Source organism: Elgaria multicarinata, chromosome 3, assembly GCF_023053635.1.
Source record: "Elgaria multicarinata webbii isolate HBS135686 ecotype San Diego chromosome 3, rElgMul1.1.pri, whole genome shotgun sequence".
In the NCBI taxonomy this organism is placed as follows: domain Eukaryota; kingdom Metazoa; phylum Chordata; class Lepidosauria; order Squamata; family Anguidae; genus Elgaria; species Elgaria multicarinata.
This window is the reverse complement of record NC_086173.1, coordinates 113,041,753-113,065,274: the sequence shown is the minus strand read 5'-3', so window position 1 is coordinate 113,065,274 and position 23,522 is coordinate 113,041,753. Positions and strand designations below refer to the sequence as shown.

General features: G+C 41.9%; 1 protein-coding gene across 1 annotated transcript; it reads left to right on the top strand.

Moving 5' to 3' along the window:
- The first annotated feature begins 4,256 nt into the window (after positions 1 to 4,256).
- LOC134396809 (parapinopsin-like) lies at positions 4,257 to 21,817 on the top strand. Its single transcript, XM_063123388.1, has 4 exons — positions 4,257 to 4,584; positions 16,377 to 16,705; positions 18,859 to 19,101; positions 21,680 to 21,817. Exons 1-4 carry the CDS (start codon positions 4,257 to 4,259, stop codon positions 21,815 to 21,817), a joined length of 1,038 nt encoding a protein of 345 aa, XP_062979458.1.
- Positions 21,818 to 23,522: the final 1,705 nt, after the last annotated feature.

Genomic DNA, 23,522 nt, shown 5'->3' with positions numbered 1-23,522 from the left:
AATGAGTTCCTATTGGTCTAGTCTAATTTATGAACCTATAAAAGTTCAGAGAGATTTTGCGATATTTTTATCTCACCTTGCCACAGTGATTTGAGCTCTAGTAACATCAAGGCTGGATTACTTTAATGTGTTATATGTGGGGATGCCCTTGAAAATGGTTCAGAAGCTTCAATTTCTGCAAAATTCAACAGCCAGAATTTTGACTGGTCCATCTCAATGGCCCTGTTCAGACAACAAACTAAACCATGATGGTTAAGCATTTTGGCCTTAGCATGTCGTGTGAACCATTCCTAACATGGTGGCTACATAGCTACTGCTTAAACATATTTTCTAACCATTTATTGCAAAAGGGTTAGCAGCCTAACCATGGCTTATTGTGTTGTCAGAACAGGCCCAAAATTACACCAATTCTTAAGGAATTTCATTATCTCCCTATTCACTGTTGAGCCCAATTCAAAGTGCTGGTTATCACCTTTCAAGTGCTACATGGACTGGAACTACCTCCTTCCATGCTATCCTGCCTGTGCACTGAGATCTTCAGAGGAGGCTCTTCTCTGAATACTATCAAGAGGAGACCTAAACTGTGCATTTACAAAGGAAAAGGCTTTCTCTTTAGTGATGCCTTGACTCTGGAATGACCTCCCAAAGGAAATACGATTGGTGCCAACTTTGTTTTCTTTTCAGTGCCAAATTAAAACTTTCTTTTTGCCCAAGCATTTTAACACATTAACCACTTAATATCTTGGAATTTTACAATTTAAAATGTAACTTAATTTTAAAAACTGAATTGATTATGTTGTTTTCGTTCGGCTTGCCAGTTGAAGAGTTACTGTTTTCATTTATCTTTAATGTGTAATTGCATAGTATTTATAATGGATTTCTTTGTTTGTATTAATGTTGTGTACACCATCCCAGGAACCCTTACAGATTCATTTAGAAATGAATAATAATAATAATAATAATAATAATAATAAGAAGAAGAAGAAGAAGAAGAAGAAGAAGAAGAAGAAGAAGAAGAAGAAGAAGAAGAAGTGTGTATTTGGCTCTTTCTCTCAGGGCATTATGTATCACCCCTCCCATTTATCCTCCCAACAATTCTATGAGACATTCAAGCTACAGGATGGTGACTGCCTTAAATCAACCAGCAAGCACCATGGATTTGAATCTAGGACTCCCTGACACCCTGGGCGTGTTCACACATTATGCCAAGCCACCCTTAGAATAAGCCATGGTGATTGGGTGGCCTGTGCATTACACCTGACAGATGATTCACCGCTCAGTGACTTGCCATGGCTTGTTTCTCCCTCGATCCCCCTGGCTGCTGCCAGCATGTATCCCAGGGGGCTTTGTGGCAGAAATCCTGGTTTCCTTGTTCTCTACGTCAGCACCCTTTCTGCAAGAGAGAAACTCTCCTTCCCTCCCATATCAGATTGCCAAAGGGATTTAAGTTTCTGAGCCCTTTTGAACATGGGGATGCATTCGCAGACATACAGCCTTGTGCAAATGCACAGGACTGCAAAACCATCTGTCCGCTATCAAGCCCAGCATAATCATATCCTCTTCTTGTCAATGTCCTTGTCGATTTCATCTTCCCCTCTGGGGCTTCTGCTGCTAGCAAACACCTTTTTAAAAAGGGGGAAAATATGCAACATTCCTAGCAGAAGATAATTCACTCCTGTGCACTTTAGCAAGACCGAGAAAAAAGATTGTGAACACGTTCAGGGCACAATTCCATGTCCTTTCTTGGTGAGATCACGAGGAGCAGCAGGGGTTTTCACTGCTGTTGCTTGGCAGCATTCTAGTCATTCTCGACAACCCGCGATGAAATCACTCTACCACTCTGAGAACAAGCCGCCCTAAACAACCCTACTATAAGCCGTGGGTTCTCAGGGTCGCTTGTTTGCAAAAAAAACCAAAAACCCACAATGAAAAATGCTTCGAGTTCCGACATCACACTAAGCCAGTCTTCAAGCACCCATGATAATAATCCACCTTGGCTTAGCGTGACTTGTGCGAACCAAGTCTCTGTCTACTACTACACCATAATGGGTATATTCTGTTAGCACGTGTCAGCCTCGAGGGAGTGGGGGAGCACAATACTCTTCTTTTGAGGACAGCAGTACCAGACAGCTTAATACCAGAGGACTCTCACATTGTGGAGGCCATAACTGTCATGCCTGGGAGGTAATCTGCTTCTACATCTCAGCAGGATCAAGGCCCATGAGGCAGAGAGCAATGTAGCAGTTCCAAGCTGGTGATAGCTGAAGGCATATGTTGCAAGGCAGAGTCAAGATGACAAGCAGCAAGTCAAAGCAAAGTGAACGGTTGGCAGAGGCAAAGCAATGTGAGGACAATGATAGGCAAGCAAACATCTGCTTGATCCTCACCACAGGGACTTGTTCAAACTAGTCGCAGGAGTTTTTGAGCATGCATAGTTCAGGGTGAAAGGTCATTACCTTCCTGGGTCTAATGAGTCAACAGGATCCGGCCTAACAATAGGAGATCACAGGCATGATGTATTTGTAGCATATACTTTGGGCCATCTGGCTTGGTGGCTGACACTTAAGGATGGGCGAAAGTGTCACTTTCGCTCTTTCCTGCATTCAGATTTCTAAAACCTTAAGTTCCATCTCTCCCAAATATGAAGGGCTTTGACAATTTGGGGAAATTCTTACCAAAAATGAACTGAACTGAAATTCTCACTCATCTCTATTGGTACCCCACAGCAACAGATAAATGTCTTAGGGTGCAATCCTATGCATGTATAGACAGAAAAAAAGGCCTATAACTCGCTGGGGCATGCTGGGAGTTGCAGGCTTTTTTCTGTCTAACCATGTATTGGATCGTGTCCTTAATGTCACCATCCTCTGGTCAGCTGCCATGGTGGCACAAGGAGTAAGGTATTCAAGTCTGGCTAGTGGTAACCAAGGCGTAATCTACACCAAGCAGGATATTGCATTATGAAAGTGGTATAAAAGCAGTATATAAAAGGCAGGAGCCACACCAAGCAGGATAGAGCGGTATGAAAACGGTATATGATACGTGTCAATGGGCCCCAACAGTTGCCTGTGCACTTCAATACCGCTATAAAGCAGTAGTGTGGCTCCTGCCTTTTATATACTGCTTTCATACCGCTTTCATAGTGCAATATCCTGCTTGGTGTAGATTAGGTCCAGAGATCCTGGCTCTTATGATAATAATCTGCATCACAACAACAACAACAACAACAACAACAACAACGATCTGCATCACTAACAGGAATCTGCCTCGCTGATGACAGTAAATTGCACCAGAAGAATTGGATGGTTGCTGAAGGAAAACATTTGGAAATGGCCAGAAGAAAATTTTACATGCAGTAAAGGGAAAACTAGCACAATGAAAGGCACCAGTTCCCCTTAATTATGTGTTAAAAGATGACTCACCACAAAAATCGCTCACTTGGAGCCTCAGCTTGTATCCGCACCACATACATATGAGAAATTTTGGGTTTGTGCCATGGCAAACCTACAACAGAAGCTGGCCAAAGTAAATGCAATATAGAAATGATGACATACAATTACTACAGGACTAGAAATGCTATTTCCACATTTGTTTGCTTGTCAAGGACTTCACTTGTATATTGAGGTTCTTTTCTGAGGGTAAATAAATACTGAGCCAATTTATAGAGAGCTACATTGTCAAGGGTATCATCTGCAGAGGGTGTGAAGAGCGAGTTTAGGGAATGAAAAAGAAAGGGCTGTAATCTCTGTTCTGTCCCCTTTCATTCTATCTTTCCAGTTGATGTGAGGAACCCAGGTGGAAAGATTCCCTCGCCCTATCAGGGAGGAGGAGAGGGGAGAAACATAATTGATTATTCTTATTAAGGAAACAGCTTTTGCCAAATGCATTTAGCTTGCCCAGGTTCATCCTTAAAATGAATTATTCACTTCACAGCCCTAGGAAAAATACAAAGTTCTATGCAAGACATATTTCTCTGGTGCAGTAATTATGATGAGTGGGGTATTAGATTAATTAGAGAATGAATGAGAAGGGGAGAATTATGATCAAAGAAATCCGGATCTAAGGATTTGCTTTAAATGTTGTTTAATCCATGGAATATCACATCTTCTGTCCCTGGAAAGGTTGAATGAGAAGGGATGTTTCATAGTCATCCAGAGAAAAGAACGACAGGAGACTGACAGGTAGCACAAAGCAAGGAGCTAGAGTAGTGCAGGCATAAAACAAGTCCTTATTTCAGTCTGCTATCCCAACAACAAATGGATTCTCTGGACCCCAGCACTTTGTCAGTGAATGTTAGCACAGTACGAGTGGTCTTGATGCCCCGTATTGGTTATACTATAATAGCAATTATTATGGCAACATCGTGCACTTTATCGGTCATTTTGAATACAACTGTGATTGCAGTAACGATCAAGTACAAGCAGCTTCGTCAGCCCATCAACTATTCCCTGGTCAATTTAGCCATAGCAGACCTTGGAGCGGCCATGTTGGGAGGAAGCCTGAATGTAGAAACAAATGCTGTTGGTTATTACAACCTGGGTAGAATTGGCTGCGTCACTGAAGGTTTTGCTATGGCTTTTTTTGGTGAGTACATGTGCAAAGTTGATTTGTTGCATCAAAGAATTATAAGAGAGCCACAATGAATTCCTCATTGTGCAGTGAGAAGAGTCAGATTTCAGCAAGATGGCTAGCAGGGCTAGAATTTCAACATCCATAATGCTGGGCAGTTATTTACATTTCTCTGTATAGCAAGAGTCATGCTTATACTTTAGATGTGTGTTTTAGCTCTTGCATAATTTTCATCATCTTTTTAGTAGATGGAATGATGCTTAAAAATAGAATTACATCTGCCTTAGCTTTGCATATTGGTAAAATCTGCAAAATGAGATCAAAGAAAGACCATCTCCCTCCCCCAGGTTTCTCTCTGATTGGGAGAGGGGAAAGATCCATCTCAGCTAGTGTGCATGCATGCAAATACAAGCAGCTAATGCTATGGGGTTGGATCCAAATTTAGTCCATCTTAGGGTAAATCTATTGAAATCAATGGGACAAGTTAGTCATTAACTTATGTCTCATGGATTTCAGTGGAGCTACACTAAGAAGGGCTAAAATAGGATCCAATGCATTGCATTTCCATCTATTTGTGTCACCTATCCAGACAGTAACTGTTTTTGCAATTCTGTAATAATTACAAGCAGATCCATCGTGAGTTTAAATATTTGATGATGATGAAGAAGAAGAAGAAGAAGAAGAAGAAGAAGAAGAAGAAGAAGAAGAAGAAGAAGAAGAAAGATTGACAGTTTACTAACATATCTGCACCAGAAGTGAGGGCAGGATGGCTTGTTGTAGAGTAAATGAATACAACATAGAACAGGAACAGAAGAACCATCACCAATGAGTGTAAGAGGATAGGGGGAAGCACATCGCAGGCATAAACGGTTCAGTAATTGGGTGCCTTTAAAACAATCCTGGTACAGAAGTATTGCAGATTTTTAAAGATATTTGTTTCCATGGTAACTTGGCAACTCATTGGTTAACACAGTTTGCTTTGTGATCCATCTTGTATTACTTTATATAATAACATATAAAGTAAAAGTATATAGAATTGCATGCTTAGCTGCTGGAATATGCCAGAGCCTTTGGCCATGTTAGTTTTCTCCATTTTTCAAGCAAACCAAAATGAAAACAATACACTTAAAATTCTATTAAATAGGCTAACTTTAACCAAACAAGCCTCTTCTATTATAGTCTCTCTTCCTTTGTCAAATCCTGTCTTTGTTCCATCTTTGAATAATAATACCCTATTTCTTTGATTCTAAGAAACACTTTTTTCCCCATATAAACATCTCTAAAAATGGGGTGTGTCTTAGAATCACGGGTGTGTCTTAGGTTTTTTGTTTTTTCTGTTGGTGGTACTGAAATTAGTGTGCGTCTTACAATCGATGGCGTCTTACAATCGAAGAAATAATAATAATTTATTACATTTGTATATCACCCCGTAGCCAAGGCTAATAATAATAATAATTTAAAGTTATATAGGATTGGATCCAGATTTAGTCATGCTTAGAGTATATCCATTAAAACCAATGGGATTTTAGGAATGCGTAACATAAGTCCCATTGGGAAGAACCCACCCCCGGCTAATTCTATTATGCCCCACCAATTCTGTTCTGCGAGCAGCCCCCCCCCCTTGTGCAATGGTGGTTTAGTGCTTCCGGGGCAACCTGAAAGGAGGCAGCCCCCACCTCGCCCCCAAGCTTGCATAAGGAAGCTGTGCTGACCTACCTCCTTCCAGAAATGAGTGCTTCCGCTTGTTCCGGGGCTTCCTCTTGGAAGTGCGAAATTTCCCTTGTGCAAGCCATGATTCCTGTTTGCACAGCAGAACTGATGAAACCCACCACATACGAAAGGGAATTAGTGGGTGTGTAAATGCCCCACTGGATTCTGCACATTGGTTTCAATAAGTCTATTCTAAGTATGACAAAGCCTGGATCTAACCCATAGCATGCCAACTTTCAGCCTTAATGTATTGAAGACAATATTATATGTGATGCATCATTTATGGAATCAACTCTCACAACATTTTATTAAAATGAAATAAGAATAAAATATAAAAATATAAAAAACAGCCTTGAATAATATAGATCTCTCAATGAGCTCATGGCTAAGTGTTCAGCCAAGGATCTCCTGGCTCATGCTGCATGCTCTTAACAAAGACAAAACATAGAAATAAAGTATTAAACTTAGGTTTTAATTGACAAGATAACACAATGGTGTGCTTAATGGCAAACTGCAGGTTAATTAACCCATAATTTGCTGCACACGAGTGGGAGCAAGTGAGTGTGTTACCTCTGGTATGCTCCTCATTTTCACTTTCGTTTTACAACCTACAAACACAGAGATCATAGGTTGCTGTTGTGACATCTGAACCCAGGCACTCTGGGTTGTTTAGGGGTTAAACAACCCAGAGTCAACCCAAGAACAAATTAACCTGTGATCTGCTGTTATGTACAAAACAGATCTATGGGTTGGAGTCAGACTTAGTCTTGCTTAGAGTAGACCAACTGACACCAACTTAGTCTAACTTAAGTCCCATTGATTTCAGTGAGTTTCCTTTAAGCATGATCACATCTGGATCCAACCCAATATGTTCAAGGAACATACGATGTTCAAACTAACTTGTTTTTATATTTTCCTTTACTGAGCAAGATGTGCCCATGTTGTTTTTTAAATACTGCATTTCTTTTCAAACATTTATGTGACTTTTTTGAGATAAAATGTCATCTACTACATTGTCAATAATTCTATGCTTCTTGTCAAAGAGAACTCAGCTGAAATAATTGCCAACCTAGAAAGCGCATTTTCAGTTAGCTCTTGCAATACTAAGGGCTATTGCTAAAAAATAATTTTTTAAAGAAAATCAGGAGTTTCTCTATGTACAAAAGATGTTTTCACAATAGAGGAGCATTTCTTGAGAATAGTTGTGACAGAAACCCAGCTCCAGGCTAACAAATCAAAAATAGCAGCTTTAGTAGTTTCAGAAAAGAAATGTTTTGTTTTTCTTCATACTGATGCTTGAAATATGAAAGATACTTTTAGATATGAAAAGCACTAGATGAAACTCTCTTGGATGGAAGTGACCCCCAAAGGTGAAAACCGTTCCTCTGAGAAGCATTTCTGAAAAGTCTCTTTCTTCCATACAGAGTGCAGAATTAAGGTAGCTTTGTAAACTACCAGGAAAACTAAAGCAAAATTCCCAGGCACTAGGAGTTCAGAATGAGGGACCAAGAAGCCAAACCTTCCTTAACCTCCTTCATGGATGGACTCTGTATGCAAGCCATTAGGCAAACCCCCAGAGAGACAGGGTCTGAAGGGTTGTATCTTAATTTGATCAAGCCATTTGCCAGAGAGGTTGTGGATGGCAGGTCTCACAGCAACAGGGGCAAGCTGTGGCTAGAAGCCTTAACTAAACTTCCAGGAGTTTTGCTCATGGAAGGCAAAAGTGGGCAGGTACACAAACGGTCAAAAATACATTCCGACGGCAGGTGCTTTACACCATATGGAGAAAGAGCCGTTCCAGTCATTTGAGCAGGGGCACCAAACCAAGGGCTCATCTACACCAAGCAGTATATTCCACTATGAAAGTGGCATGAAAGCGGTATATAAAAGGCAGGAGCCACACGACTGCTTTATAGTGGTATTGAAGTGCACTGACAACTGTTGGGGCCCATGACACATACCACTTTCATAGTGTTATATCCTGATTGGTGTAGATGTGCCATCAGCCCCAAGAATTGTCAGTGCACTTCAATACCACTATAAAGCAGCAGTGTGGCACCTGCCTTTTATATACTACTTTCATACTGCTTTCATAGTGGAATATCCTGCTTGGTGTAGATGCCCTGCAAGGCCCTTGAAGCTTCCTGCCAAAGCCAAAAGGGATATCCTAGGGGCTGCCTATATACGGGAAAAGCCCCGCGGTGGCAGTGGATCTGTGCTGCATCAATTAGATGATGCCGACACAGCTTCACAGCCACTGCGGGGCTTGCCCGCGATGCTGCAGTTTGAAAAAGTCAGGATTTACCCTGACTTTTCCCAATCAGAGTGATGTTAATATGGCTCTTCTGCCATCTGCTGTCCCACCGGGGCCAATCCGGGGACGGTACCTGGTGGAAGGCAACCGGCAATTGGTCACTTTCCACCAGGAAGAGGGCAGGGGGCGGCTCTGGTCCCTGGATGGCTGTCCAGAAATCCTGCACGTCTTCCTTGGTGTTAGGATCACCCCAGGAGAGGTTAAGTGTGGAGTTTGAGAGGGAGGTGGCACTGGCGCCATGAAGACAGCCCCCTCAGGACCCTTCATATTGCTTAGAAATGTGGGAAACTGCCCTAGACTGACTCCAACCATGGGTCCATCTATCCCAGTATTGTCGACCCTGACTGGCAGCAGCTCTCCAGGGTTTTGGACAGGAGTTTTCCCAGCCCTACCTGGAGATAACGGAGATCAAAGTTGGGGCCTTCACAATGCAAGGCCTGCATTCTAACACTGAGCTATGGATTTTCCTAAATTCATGGCTATTCCAATAACTGGCTGTTTAAAATGGCTAAGCGGCATAATGAAGTTTCTGGCATGCCTCAGAACATACTTATGTACAAAGAATTTAGAGAAGGAAACAAGGATAAGGATGAGGAATGGGAATTCTATTATAGTTTAGAAAACCGATAATGGAAAACAGCCACTATATATTTTCATCAACTGCAACCTTGTGTGCTACTACTTTATTTGACAATCTTGTAGACTAGACTTCCTTTTCCAAAGGAATGCATGATCACTCTTCCATAGCCACTGTTTTTTGCTCTAGCACCATCTCCCACAAATGGTTCTCCATCATATACACACACACTTTCATGTTTTAATATACATATAATTTTAATGTTATAGGGAGCGGTCAGATTTTCAGCACCCAAAGAATAAGGCCATATATGACAATTGTGCAAATGCTATGTCATCATTTCATGACTCAGAGGTGGTGAATACCTTCCTGAGAGAAGGTGTGGTCCCCACTGCCCTAAAGGAGGCAATGGTGAGGCTTTTATTGAAAAAGTTTACTGGATAGCGTATGCCAAGGAATGGATGACGGAAGTGCAAACTTGTTCATTCTCTTAGACAACTCAGTGGCTTTTGATACCATCACCCATGATAGCCTTTGATACCTTTGTCCATGTTTGAGTTTAAGGGAGGCACATTGTTATGGTGGCCTTAGACCTTCCTGCAAGATTGGACTAATGGCTATATATACCAGTTGCTGGGGAACATGGATGGGAGGGTGCTATTGCACCCATGTCCTGCTTGTGAGTTCCTGGTCAACAGTCGATTGGTCACTGTGGCCTTAGCTAGACCTAAGGTTTATCCCGGGGTCGTCCCTGCCTGCTCCCGGGATCCCGTGTGTCATTTACATGAACAGGGATGACCCCGTGTCAGGGTCCGGGGTGTGGGCGGCAAGGCCTCAGCACAGGAATGCCAGGGCGGACAGCGGTGGAACCGGTAAACAGAGTCCAGGCAGGGCCAGAGGCAAAAGGCAGGGTCCAGAAGCAAGCAGGGTTCAGAATCCAGGAGTGACAGGGTTCAAGCAGGGCCAGATGCAAAAGGCGTGGTCAGGCAAAGCAGAAGGCAAGGCCTGGAATCGCAGGAACAGGAGACCGTGGCCGGATCTACACTATTGCTTTAAAGCGCTTTATAACAGTTTTACAGCGCTTTAAAGCAGTTAAAGCACTTTATAACTGTTATAAAGTGCTTTAAAGCAGTAGTGTAGATCCAGCCCGTGTTGCTGTTGCAAAGGCTGGAATGGAAATGCCGTTCTTATATAGCCCTTTCCTGGCTGTTCCCAGCTGGTCTGCAGCAGTCCATCTGGGAGTGCTTGCTGGTATGGGCCTAGATCCTGCAAATACCCTACAGCTGGCAAGGTGCACCTGCAGGTGCACCACTGCAAGGTGGTGCTGCAGGGCAGAACCTGACACCCCGGGGCAATCCTGGGATAAACCTTAGGTCTAGCTAAGGCCTGTGTGAACAGAATGCTGGAGAAGATGGACCCTTGGTCGGATCCAGCAGGGCTGTTCTTATGGTTTCAGAGAGTGATACTGGGAAGCTTCCACTTTGACCCATGGCTCTTGGCTTATGGGGTGCCTCTGGGCACTATTTTGCAACTCATGCTATTTAACATCTACATAAAACCACTGGGAGAAGTCATCTGGAGGTTTGGGCCGCAGCCTCACCAATAGGCAGAAGACATGCAGCTCTACCTCTCAGCTCATCACAGGGAGGCTGTGGCACTCTTGAATCATCGTCTAGAGGCAATTTTGGGGTGGTTGAGGGCAAACAAGCTGAAGCTTAAATTGAGATAAGCCAGAGGTGCTGTTGCTGGGGGTGCTGGCTGATCTGGACTGAGGTTTGCAACCACTTTATAGCACTGTTTTAGCACTGTTTGTGGAAGCATAGCTAATAGTGATGGCTAGAAGTGCCTTTTACCAGCTTAAGATCAAAGCTGGCATACCAACCTATCTGGACAGGGTGGTCCTTGTCTCAGTCGCCGAGGTACTCAGGATGTCCAGGCTACTGTAATGCACTCTGCGCAGGTCAACCTTTGAAGATAATTTGGAAACTTCACTGCTGCAAAGTTAGGCTGCAGAGGGCAGGTAAATCTGAGCATGTTGGGAGGGGCCATAGTAACAGAATGTGCGCTTTGCATGCAGAAGGTCCCGGGTTCGATCTCTGCCATCTCAAGGTAGGGCTAAGGAAGTATTTTCCCTGAAACTCTGGAGAGCTGCTGCCAGTCAGCGTCAACAATACTGGGCTGCATGAACTCACAGTCTGACTTAGCATAAAGCAGCTGCCTTTGCTCCTATGACACTAGCATTGCATCAGTTTTAGTGGTTGCAACTGTATATCCAGCCCCAGTGCAAAGTGTCTTAAATGATTTGGAGCCATTTGAATGACTGCCTCTGCCCCTCTGAATCTGCCCACACTTTAAGATCAGCCTCGTATCCTGCTCATGTGTCTGGCAGGCTGCCAGACACAAGGGAAACAGCCTGCTCTGAAGAGGCCCCACATTTTAAACATCCTGTTCCAACTAAAATACGTACGGTCCCATAATTGCAGGCCTTTAAGCAGGCTTTAAAGACAGGTTTATTTAGAGCAGCCTATTCGTAAGAAGACTTTACCGGATTATTATTTTTAATTTGACTAGCTATCTTAACTGATTTTATCATTGATATACTAGACTAGATATTGGCATATTTTTTGATACTGCCATTTTATTGTTAATTTTATTGTGCTTTTATGGATACATTTGAATGTTTTTTTTTGCGTTTCAATATATTGGAAGCCACCTTGCCATTAAATGTTGGCCTAAAAGGTGGCTACTAGGAGGCAGGTGGCTACTAGGAGGAGGGCTTTCTCTGCTGTGGCACCCCGGTTGTGGAATGAGCTCCCCAGAGAGGTCTGCCTGGCGCCTACACTGTACTCCTTTCGTCGCCAGCTGAAGACCTTTTTATTCACTCAGTATTTTAACACTTAATTTTAACTTAAATTTAAATTATACTGTTTTAACTCTGTATTTTAACCTCATATCAATTTTGCTGCGTGGTTTTATCCTGGTTGTGCTTTTTATATTGTATTTTGTATTTGTGTTTTTAACTTGTTGGTTGTTTTATGATGGTTTTAATTTTTGTGAACCGCCCAGAGAGCTTCAGCTATTGGGCGGTATAAAAATGTAATAAATAAATAAATATGTCTCTGATAAATAAAATGAATAAGTGACCCTGCTGATATGGAAGAAAGGCTCCACCACTTAAGTCTTTTACTACAAGCAACACAGTACAATACTATTGGGTGGTATAAAAATGCAATAAATAAATAAATAGTTTAGTACAGGGCAAATAAATCATACTATCATATTTTGTATGTTTCTTCTATCCCTGAGAAAATGAATTGAGCAATACTAACTTTCTGCCTACCATTCATATCTAATGCACACACAAGAAGAACAGAAGAGGAGGCTAGAAGCTTCATTACCGCAGCCAAGCTACTCATTCATTTCATTTCTATACTGCCCAATAACCAAAATTCTCTGGATTATTCACAAAAATTACAACCCACAAATACAAGATAATGACCCTATTCAGACAACACGCTAAGCCACGGTGGTTAAGCATCTTGAGCTAAACATTATGGCTTAGCGTGTCATGTGAACCATTCCTAACCATGGTGGTTACATAACCACGGTTTAAACACACTCACTAACTATGTGCTGCAAAAGGGTTAGCTGCCTAACCATGGCTAAGTGTGTTGTCTGAACAGGCCTCAATAAAAACATAATATACATTCTTTAATAGATACAAACTTTTAAAAAAGAAAACGGGGGGGGGGGAATACAGTTACAATAAGACACTGGGACCTGGCAGCCATCTTGATGACAGCACATTGGTGCTGCCAGTCCCCTAACACCTGCATTTGTGCTCCTGTGGGGTTGTCCCCACATGAAGGAGTGAGTGTGGGGGTTTGCATCCAAGGAGGAGCACCCATGCACTGGGACACCCTCATCTCCTCGCATCCCAGTTTTTTGTTTTGTTTTTACCTTTTCTTTGGAGGAGGTGTGGAAGAGGCCAGGTTGTTGGTGTGGTTTTTTTACCTTTTGGGGGCTTCTCCCCTCACTGGAGAAGTACAGAGGTGAGCCACCTCAGACATGCCTCTGAAGCAGCTCCAGAGCAAGGCGACAGATGGCAGTTGCTGATGTCACCTCACTCCAAGAGAAAAAAGTCAGGGCAAGTCGGAGCTTCAGGGAAAAGCCCTGGGATGGCTCCACAATGGCTGCTGTGTCATATAAATGACCTAGCGCCACTGCGGAGCCACCACGGGGCTTTCCCCTTGTCAAGACAGGGCCCTGATAAAACAACTGACATAAATGCCCCATCATAATTCATGTAATGTTTCTTCATTTACATGAAGGCCTCTATATACTTTCCCCATACAAACTTGTTTCTGCAGCTAGAAGTGTGTAATTGACCTAGTGCCTAACTGAGGATGCTACTGAGACCTCAAGCCTAGATTGCTATAACACATTGGTTCAATCACTGTGTGTCCAATTAAAAGATATCCCATGATGGGAAAGGCCCTACTGCAAGTCACAGTAGACAACACTGGGATGGATGGACCGATGGTCTGTTCCAGTATAATGGCGCTTTATATAAGATGCCTGCAAATTACCCTTTCATAGGCATTAGTATAGTGGAGGCAGCCCTGCAAGTTTTTTTATCAGTGGGGATGTTGATGTCATCTGCCACAAGGCCCTCAGAACTCCCTATTTCCTCTGAGCTTAGCTGCAATCCTCACAATAGCTGAGGTAGGGGTGTGCAAACTCACCTGCCCCCGCCTCAGTGGGTGCTTGCCCTGCTGCCACAGATACCCGCCCCTGCTTGCCTGGCGCACAAGTCTCTTCTGAGGCTCAGCTTGGGCCTTTGAGTGCTCAGCAGCCAGCCACCCTCGTGCAGAAATCATGTACTTCCCCTTCCTGAGACAATGGCGGCCACCACTGATGCAACGCCTCCCCCCCCCCCCGGAAAATCGTGCCATTTCCAGAGTCTCTGTAAATTGTACACTTTTCCACCCCGGCACCAATGGTAGCCTTAAAGGCCCCGTTGACACAAGGGTAAAGGTGCGGCAGGCCTTATGACTGCTTTGGTGGTGGTGGGGCGCTTGTGTAGGGAGCGCCTGACTAGGTCTGGGAGGCTGGACATGGGGGAGGGGGGTGTCCGCCGGACTCCCAGACATACCCTGACACACCCAGCACCTCTAGGTGTGGGGATGAATTTTCCCAGCAACTATGTATTTGTTCCTTGTATTTTGGGGTGGCTTGCTTTTGGATGGGCAATTAAAACACATTAGTTTTACTGAAGTCCTGCTGCTCGGAGCATGTTTGTCGATCTGGATCAACACAGCTTCCTGGAGATTCAGACTCTCCTTGGGGATGTGACTACAGGGGCTCTTGTGATGAGCACCTGGACTTCAAATTTTTTTACTACACCATTTTTATAGGTACCGAAGTCATTATATATCTAAACTTACTATTTGCTATCTGATGAAGTAGGCGTGGTTCAGGAAAGTGTATGTCATAATAAATGTGTTCATCTTTCAGGTGTCACAAGACCATTTGTTGGTTTTGCTGCAACAGACTAATAATGAATACCCCTCTGAAAAGTATAACATTTTATGTACATTTCAACCAAATACTTTATCTCTACAATGCATTTTTCTTTCTTTTTATCTTGTGCCCGGCACCCTTTCTTTAAAATCAGTCTTTTATTGCCATTTCTTAGCCTGCTACACTGTCTTTTTTATGATGAATAATTAGAATGTAGCTCAATATCTGTGCAGTAGCTTAACAAGAAATTTTATAATCTCATTTATTTTACTTACACCCCATTGTTCTGCCTAGGAGTTCAGCTTTATATGGGCTGTCCTTAAAGAACTCTAATTCTTATACCACTTACTAGTGAATCAAAATTGCACTGTTTTCAGCACATTTATAGTACTTTTTTCTATCAGATACATTAAGAGATGACAGTTAAATTAAGATGAAGTATCAATAAGGAATTACACTTTACTAGCTATAGTTATATGCTCTGAATGCAAAACTTTATATCCAATAAAGAAATGAAGCCAGTATTTGTAAATAAAATTAAAGAGAGGCACAAAACATGTTATCTATTTTATTCACAAGAGTTTGCCTGATTATCTCTTTCAAAGCGGCCCTGTTACAAATCTCTGTGGATGGATTTCTCAAAGCCAGCCGTTTGAGAAGGACATAAAAACAACTCTGGGTCCATCTAGCCCAGCACCCTATTTCTACAATTGTCAGCCCAACTTTTCTGGGAAGCAAATAAAAGGGCATGAAAGCAACAGCTCTCCATCTACCCCAGAAACTAGTATTCAAATATAGAACCCATGGCTTGTTGCTGGGTTGTTCAGGGTGGATAACAACCCAGACTGCATAGTTAATGAGCAATGCTGCAGAAAATGTGTTGCGTTCAGATAGCACTATAATCCACAGTTCAACAGCAACCCACCCTGGGTGAGTTAACATGTTCTGTGAACCCAGGCTCCTTTTTTGTTTTTCTCATTTGGGTAAGACTTCTGATATTTAATAGGAAGCCTTCTTGGCTTCTATAGCTTCCTTGACTCTGCTTGTTACCTATGGTGGCATTCTTTTGGCCTGTTATAACTTAATCTCTGGCATAAATTTTATCTAGGCTTCTATAATAATTATTTTTAAATAGCTTCCAAGCCTTCTCAGGAAGTTCCATTTTCCTGGCTCTCCCTTTTAACTTCCTTTCCCCTATTAATCCCATAATTTATTAAAAGTTTTCTCTTAAAATTAAATGTGGCCATTTTGGATTTTCTGGGCAACTTTTCATTTGATTATATCTTGGCTATGTTCACTTTGTGGTCAATTTCTGAGCAGTTTTTCAACATTTGCATCCCCCACCAGATCCGGTCCACTCTGGGGTATATCAAGGATCATCTCCCCTCTACTTTACTCCATGAGTAGCCTCATGATTAAGTTGTACGAGGGCCCCATATCAGGTGAAAATATTGGACCATCTTGGAGGTACGATTCTTCCTCCTGCTGCTAACATCACCTGCATGTGAGGGAATGCAATTCAAAACTACTGTAGGATGGTGCAAATTCCTGAAGGAGTGAATTTAAATCAATCCAGACCAATGGGAAATCCAAACATAGCAGTGCAATGCTACTTGCATAATATTTTTAATATTAAGAAAATGTTAAAAGCAATGAGTAACATCTTCTTTACTGCCATTGCAGGCATTGTGGCTTTGTGCACCATTGCAGTGATAGCTGTTGATCGTGCAATTGTGGTTGGCAAGCCTATGGGAACCCTTACCTTCACCACCAGGAAAGCCATGATTGGTGTTGCTGTGTCCTGGATCTGGTCTCTTGTCTGGAATACACCTCCTCTTTTGGGTTGGGGAGGATACCAAATGGAAGGCGTCATGACCTCCTGCGCTCCCGACTGGTACAACAGTGACCCTATTAATGTTTCCTACATTATCTGCTACTTCCTATTCTGCTTTACAGTCCCATTCGTTACTATCTTGGTTTCCTATGGATATCTGCTATGGACTCTGCACCAGGTAGCACCGCTCTCCATAATATGCTTTGCTTAAGTTGTTGAGCTGATAAGCATTTTAGCACAATTATTTCAATAGAAAACAGAGAACCTGCTAATAGCTCAGCTAAAATATCATGATTCATTCAAAACACAATCTGGCCTAAAGCTTTGAGTTTATTTTATTTTAAAAAAGAAAAATACTGGGTTAATGTAGGGTAGTTTATATTGCATTTTATAATCACCCCCAAATTATGAGCACATGGAAATATAAACTGAAGTTGGGTAAAGCTGGTGTACTTGGGCATCACTCCACCTGGGTGTTCTTGTCTTATATATTTCCCATATCAAACTATAATCCCATTCATGATTTGTCTATAATTCACCCATTACATTGGGATTGCCTTTTCCACTCACAAGTCATATAGTATAATTTACTATATTAAACCGCCCAGAGAGTCCTGGCTATGGGAGCAGTATATAAGTGTAATAAAAAAATAAAAAAATAAATGAAGTGTTCTCCAAACGCCCAAAAATATGTTAAGCATCATGGGAGTTGCTGCCACTGAGATCTCTTAGCGACCTACTTCTGTTTTACACTACTCACATTACCCAAGCAAGAAATTGGTCCTGTAAACCAAAGAAAGCCACAGGTAAACATGAGAACTGGCTCTTAGAAGAAGCACTGCATTGTATACAAAAGGCATTCTCCCTGCTCCTTCAAAACCAGAACAGCAGGATAAATGTTGTGACTATTAGTGAATTATATAATACTTTTAGTTTGGAAAACAGTTTACAGTTTTGTTTTGCATTCATACTCTAACCCAGTTTTGCTCAATCTGATGCCCTCCATACGTGCCGGATTATAGCTTCCCATCATCCTTACATAGGCCGGGGGGAATAGTAGTCCAAAACATCCAGAGGGTACCAAATTGTGGAAGGCTGCTCTAACCTGTACAAGACAGCTCGTTCGTTCACATTTATCAGACGCACATTCGTTCTGCAATTTATGAATTAATTTTAGAGTCTGCTCAGATTAAACAGAAATAGATGGCCCAGAACGCCTAACAAAACAGGCCCAAGAGGAATGTATCTGTTGGTCAAGTGACCAGCATCAGGACAAGAATAAAGGTTCATCTGTGCCTTAACTGCTTTCTTCACCACACTGCTTCCAGGTACAGAGCACAGACCTTTATGTCTTTGTCAGCTGCACAGAAGGGAAAATTTCACCTTGTGTGCGCGTTGCCATCATATGCTGTGGTTTCAGGTTTAGAAGCTGGACTCAGTGAAATCCTCGTACTTTACAACACATTTTCAGCCAAAGAGTTTTTAGTTGAACGCAAACTGTTGTGAACATTTTAAAGGCTGGCATCTTCCCTCAGCATTTGGAATGTCCACAAACATTTGAAGACATCATGAGTTTCTTCACATGAGCGAAATAAGGCATGCTCATGACTGGCCATTCATGGAAGTTCATAGGTCCTTTTGATGATGGCATCAACCTCCCATTCATCTCTCACACCTTCCCCCAGGTATTGCGTTCTAAAAAAAAAAAACCTGGACATCCCAATTCTTCTGAAATACCTCGGGATTTCCTACTGTGTGCAGCCAGAGTTGCGCTACAAAGCACCCAGTAGAGATCACTGTCACATTCAAAGCTATGATCACTGAGAAGAGGGGAAGTTTTAAATTATAGACCATGTGGTTGCCCCTCTCTGCCCGTGTAATGCAGCCCATTAAAATTGTGCAAGAAAAGCAGGAAGCAAAGCCCCAGTAAGGCAACACGATTTGCCCTTAATCTAAAGAAGCCCATATCAGCTCAGCCAATGGGTGTTAGATGCATCATTGCTGATGCCACACCCTTTTCCACATTACAATATAGATTGCTGAGGTATCCTATGAGTTTGCTTCTGTATCGCTTAATACGCATTAGGCTGCATATTTTAAAATTATCAGATTACTACAACAGCACAAAAAGTGTTCTCTTTTCCAAAGAAAAATTATTCTGAAAAGACTGACCTGAATGTCTTGCTACTCAGGGGAGGGGTGTATAAAACAATATATTCTTAAGCACTTCTACATGAGCTGCTGTTCCATTCTTTTATGCACAATGAAATGTAATCACATTGATGTGTGTCCTGTTTTTGAGAGATATCTAATTGTGCTATTTTTAACTAGGTTGCTAAAGTTGGAGTAGCACAACGAGGCTCAACAACTAAAGCAGAAGCTCAGGTGTCCCGGATGGTGATAGTCATGGTTATGGCATTCTTGATCTGCTGGCTTCCTTATGCAACTTTTGCGTTGGTGGTTGTGGGTAATCCTCAGATCTACATTAATCCTATTATAGCTACTGTTCCTATGTACATGGCAAAAACCAGCACATTCTATAATCCAATCATCTACATTTTTATGAACAAGCAGGTGAGTTTAAACTCAGCATGCTCTGAGGAACATGAGAATCACGATTTTATATATTGCTTAGACTCAGCATCCACTGAGATACTTTTTTTAAAAAAAAAAAAACAATCCCACAAGCTGTGAATTTTTATCTCTACTTTGCTTCCACCCACAAACTGTAAGTCTCTTCTGCTCGCTCTCTCTCCTCTGAAGAAAATTGCAATAAAAGTTGCCCTGTACAATATTATTTTTCCTCTGTTATGTGTTTGGTAGACATCAGCAACTTCTAGATGCTTTGGACTACAGGTCCAATCACACTTGACCACTATCTAAGCTGACAGGGCCTGATGGGAACTGTAGTCCAAAACATCTGGAGAACACCAGGTAGGGGAATGCTGGTGTAAAAATAAATAAATACATACCACGTGCCTGCAGGCCAGGACTTTCTTAAGCACATAAAATTGTTTGCATTGCTTTTATATGTAGCACACAGTGTTTCATAACAGGCTCACAGGAATCATACAATTCACTGCAAGAATGAAAACATTCTCTTACTATGTGCCTCATGTGCTTTTTTGATAGACTGTGCATTGCTGTCTGTTTATTAGTCAGGAAGTAAATCAAGAAATACATGATATTCTTGTACACAAGAATCAAGTATAACACCAGCCTGGCACTTTGCCCAAGGGTTGCCTTAAAGCTGCTTGCTGTGTGCAAAATCATTTGCTATGCCGCCACCTTGTGGCTACAATTATGATAATACATAAATGACACTGATAACCTGTTGCTTTTCCAGGCATTCAATTCATTAGAAATCATATTAACACTAGGGTGACCATATGAAAAGGAGGACAGGGCTCCTGTATCTTTAACAGTTGCATAGAAAAGGGAATTTCAGCAGGTGTCATTTGCACATATGAGGAACCTGGTGAAATTCCCTCTTCATCAAACGTTAAAGCTGCAGGAGTTATACTAGAGTGACCAGATTTAAAAGAGGGCAGGGCACCTGCAGCTTTACCTGGTGTGATGAAGAGGAAATTTCACCAGGTTCCCCATATGTACAAATGACACCTGCTGAAATTCCCTTTTCAATACAACTGTTAAAGATACAGGAGCCCTGTCCTCCTTTTCATATGGTTGTCCTAATTAACACTGGATTCTAATCCACTATTCTATTGTCAAGAAACTATGTTCACTGCTAAACACATGCACTCCACACATAGGCCCCATTGAAATAAATTAACAAGAAGTCCAGAGCCAAAGAATTGGCTGGTTCACTCATAAACACAACAAATTCAACCCACTTTTATCCTGTTTTGTACCTTTTCCTTAATAGTATTGTAATTGTTTGGCTGCGTTCAGACTAAAAGATAGCCAACAGTGGAGTAATAATCAACTCAACAGTTGTTTATCTAGGGGGCAGTCTCCACACTATACTATAGTAATAATCAACCGTGGTATGGATTAGGATCAGCACTGAGTTGACGATTAGTTCACACTGAGTTTACTCACTCATACCCGGCCCTCTCTTCCTTCCCCTCAGTCTTCCTGCTCATATCCCATCAAGCCATTGCTGCCAAAAATCTGCCTCTTTGACCACTCTTGCCTTGCAACTCTGCAGTTGATGAAATAAACAACAGTGGTCAAGGAAATAACCAATGGTGCCCTCCACACAACACAATAACCAATGATGGTTCAAATAGCCAACTTTGCACAGCATTGGTTATTTGCATTGGTTATTTCGGCCAAATAAACAACCATTGGTTAAAAACCTCCCACCACACAACAACCCACAGGGGGTTAAATAACCAACCATTGTCTATTTAAGCCATCAATGGTGATTGTGTTGTCTGAACCCAGTCTTTACTTCTAATGGAGGAAACAGCATGTAACTCCAATCTTATAGACTACTTTCATTATGGCTTAGAACACCTCAATTTGCAAATACAGGCTGTGGCTCCATATGAAGGAGCTGCCCAACTTTTCTGAGACTGTGAAGATGAAGTTTAGGGAAAAGGTACGGCCAGCTCTTTTTCTGGGTTTGTTCCTTAAATATGTATATGAAAAGGAAGACAGGGCTCCTGTATTTTTAACAGTTACATTGAAAAGGGAATTTCAGCAGGTTTCATTTGTACTCCCTCTTCATTACAACAGCTAAAGCTGCAGGTACCCTGCTCTCTTTTGTATCTGGTCACTCTAGTATAGCTCCTGCAGCTTTAACTGTTGTGATGAAGAGGGAATTTCACCAGGTGCTGCTTGCATACAAATGTCACCTGCTGAAATTCCCCTTTCAATACAACTGTTAAAGATACAGGAGCCTGTCCTCCTTTTCATATGGTCACCCTAAATATGAAACCCTTCCTGGAATGGAAATAAAGTAGTGGGAAAAGTTTTATTTGATATACATCAATGCATTGGGCAAAGCAATAGGGTCAGTGTTTTGTTTTTTAAATATCTATAGTATACCAAACACAATGTTCTTAAAATGTCCTACAGCAATAATAGAAATATAGGAAGCACACAGGTGAAGAGATAAATAAAAGTAAGACATATATTCAAATTTGGCATGAGTCAAACGGAAATTTATACCTTTCCTTTCCAGTTCCGTGATTGTCTTGTTAGGTGTCTCCTGTGTGGAAGAAATCCGTGTGCTTCTGAGCAAGCAGAGGGAGATGATCCAGAAGTGTCTACCGTCGTTCCAACTTCCTCTTCAAAACGTGGCAAAGTTTCTCCTATGTAGAACACAATTCAACGGTGTTTTGTTTGATCTGCAGCACAATGCTATACATGTTTGCTCAGAAATAAGTCCTACTATGTTCAGTGTGGCTTATTCTCTAGTAAGTATGTTTAGCATTGTAGCCTTTGTTGTCTAATTTTAATTTGTTCCAATTGTTGTCGGATGCAAAATCTGATGTCCTATCACCTTTTTCTCCATCTTTGAACTTTTAAGTTACTACTGTCCTTTTGTGGAAGATGTTTTATGGTGTACATAACAATCTGGAAATAATTACTGCATTTGGTATTGTTGTTACTATTGTTTCCTTCTTATTTATTTATTTATTTATTTATTTCTTGCCACCTTTCCAATTTAAGGCACCTGGGTCATTAAAAATAGGATTACAAAACAAAAAAAAGAAAACAAAAGGCAAGCATCAAGGACAGGTACAAATCAGGTACAGAGCTCAATGGAAAATAAGGGATCACATCAAATGCAAAGAGTATAAGCCCGTAAGGATTAAAAGGAATAATTAATTGCTAAACAGACCAACAGAATAAATGCAGTAACTGTGGGGAAACAATGAGAGAAGAAGAAACAAGACATACCACTGGAGGGGAGAAGGTTCCCAGGATCTGGGTGCTACTAATAGAGAAGGCCTAACCCACCAGCCTTACTTCAGCTGGTAACAGCATTATGGAACACAGCTTCCTTCTTGTATAGTGCCAGATTAATTTTTTTAAGGGCCTTTGGGATGAAAACCCACCTTCCCTCAGTGAGTCTGCTGCCTCTTCATCCTCTTGCTTATCATTGAAGATGATTAGCTTGACTTGCGCAGAGCATCTGCACACTGGTAATTTATTGTTCAGTATCATACTTTTCCAGAATTTCTGCAGGTGCCCAGTAAAGCCAGGCACAAGGCTGACCAGGAGTCTATTGAACTCTCTCCCTCCCAACCACCGCTCACCTGCAGGACTTACCTGAGGCCTCCATGCACACTGCAGAGCAACCTGGCCTCCCCACCCCTGCTCCCAGCTGTGTTTATATATCCTGTTGCTTAGCAACACAAAGTTCTTAGCTCAGAACTTCCAGCGTGCCACACATTGCTATGTGCCACACATTGCCTTCGCATTTTATATTATTATTTATTTAATGTATATTCCACCTGTATACAGAATACCCTAGGAAGTTAAAACAATTTAAACAAGATAAAAAAAACCAAGCAATAAAATACCATAAATACCATAAAAATGTTAAAAACAATTTAAAAAGATAAAACCATCCATAAAACCATACAGCACAAAAACATATAATGGCCAGCCATAGGTTTTTAAAAAGGGAAGGCCCTGCCAGAATAACAGAGCCTCCAATGCAAAGAAGTCAGCAGGCGCATTTCATCCCACAGGTCATTCCGCAGCTGAGGGGTGGCAAAAGAAAAGGACCTCTGGTGTGTGACTGTCAATCTCACATTAGGCAGTCGCAGCAGAAGACCCTCAGAAGACGTTAAGTGGTGGGCTCTAATGTAGGGGTGAAAGCACTTCCTAAGGTACCTTGGACCTAGACCATGTGTAGGGCTTTAAAGGTAAGAACCAGCAATTTATACTGGGCCTGAAGGGAGAGTGCATGGGTTGGCTGCCTTGGTTACTAGGCTCCATCAGGAGCGGAAGGAAAGGAGGTTGCTGCTCTGGACCCGTCACCGATGGCAACAACCAAGCTACCCATGAGTCAG

Excerpts from the sequence above, each read along its gene's own strand:
- LOC134396809 (XM_063123388.1), top strand. The coding sequence starts at position 4,257 with ATGGATTCTCTGGACCCCAGCACTTTGTCAGTGAATGTTAGCACAGTA. Across the intron at positions 4,585-16,376 it reads TTTTGCTATGGCTTTTTTTG|GCATTGTGGCTTTGTGCACC; the intron begins GTGAGTACATGT and ends CTGCCATTGCAG. Across the intron at positions 16,706-18,858 it reads TGCTATGGACTCTGCACCAG|GTTGCTAAAGTTGGAGTAGC; the intron begins GTAGCACCGCTC and ends ATTTTTAACTAG.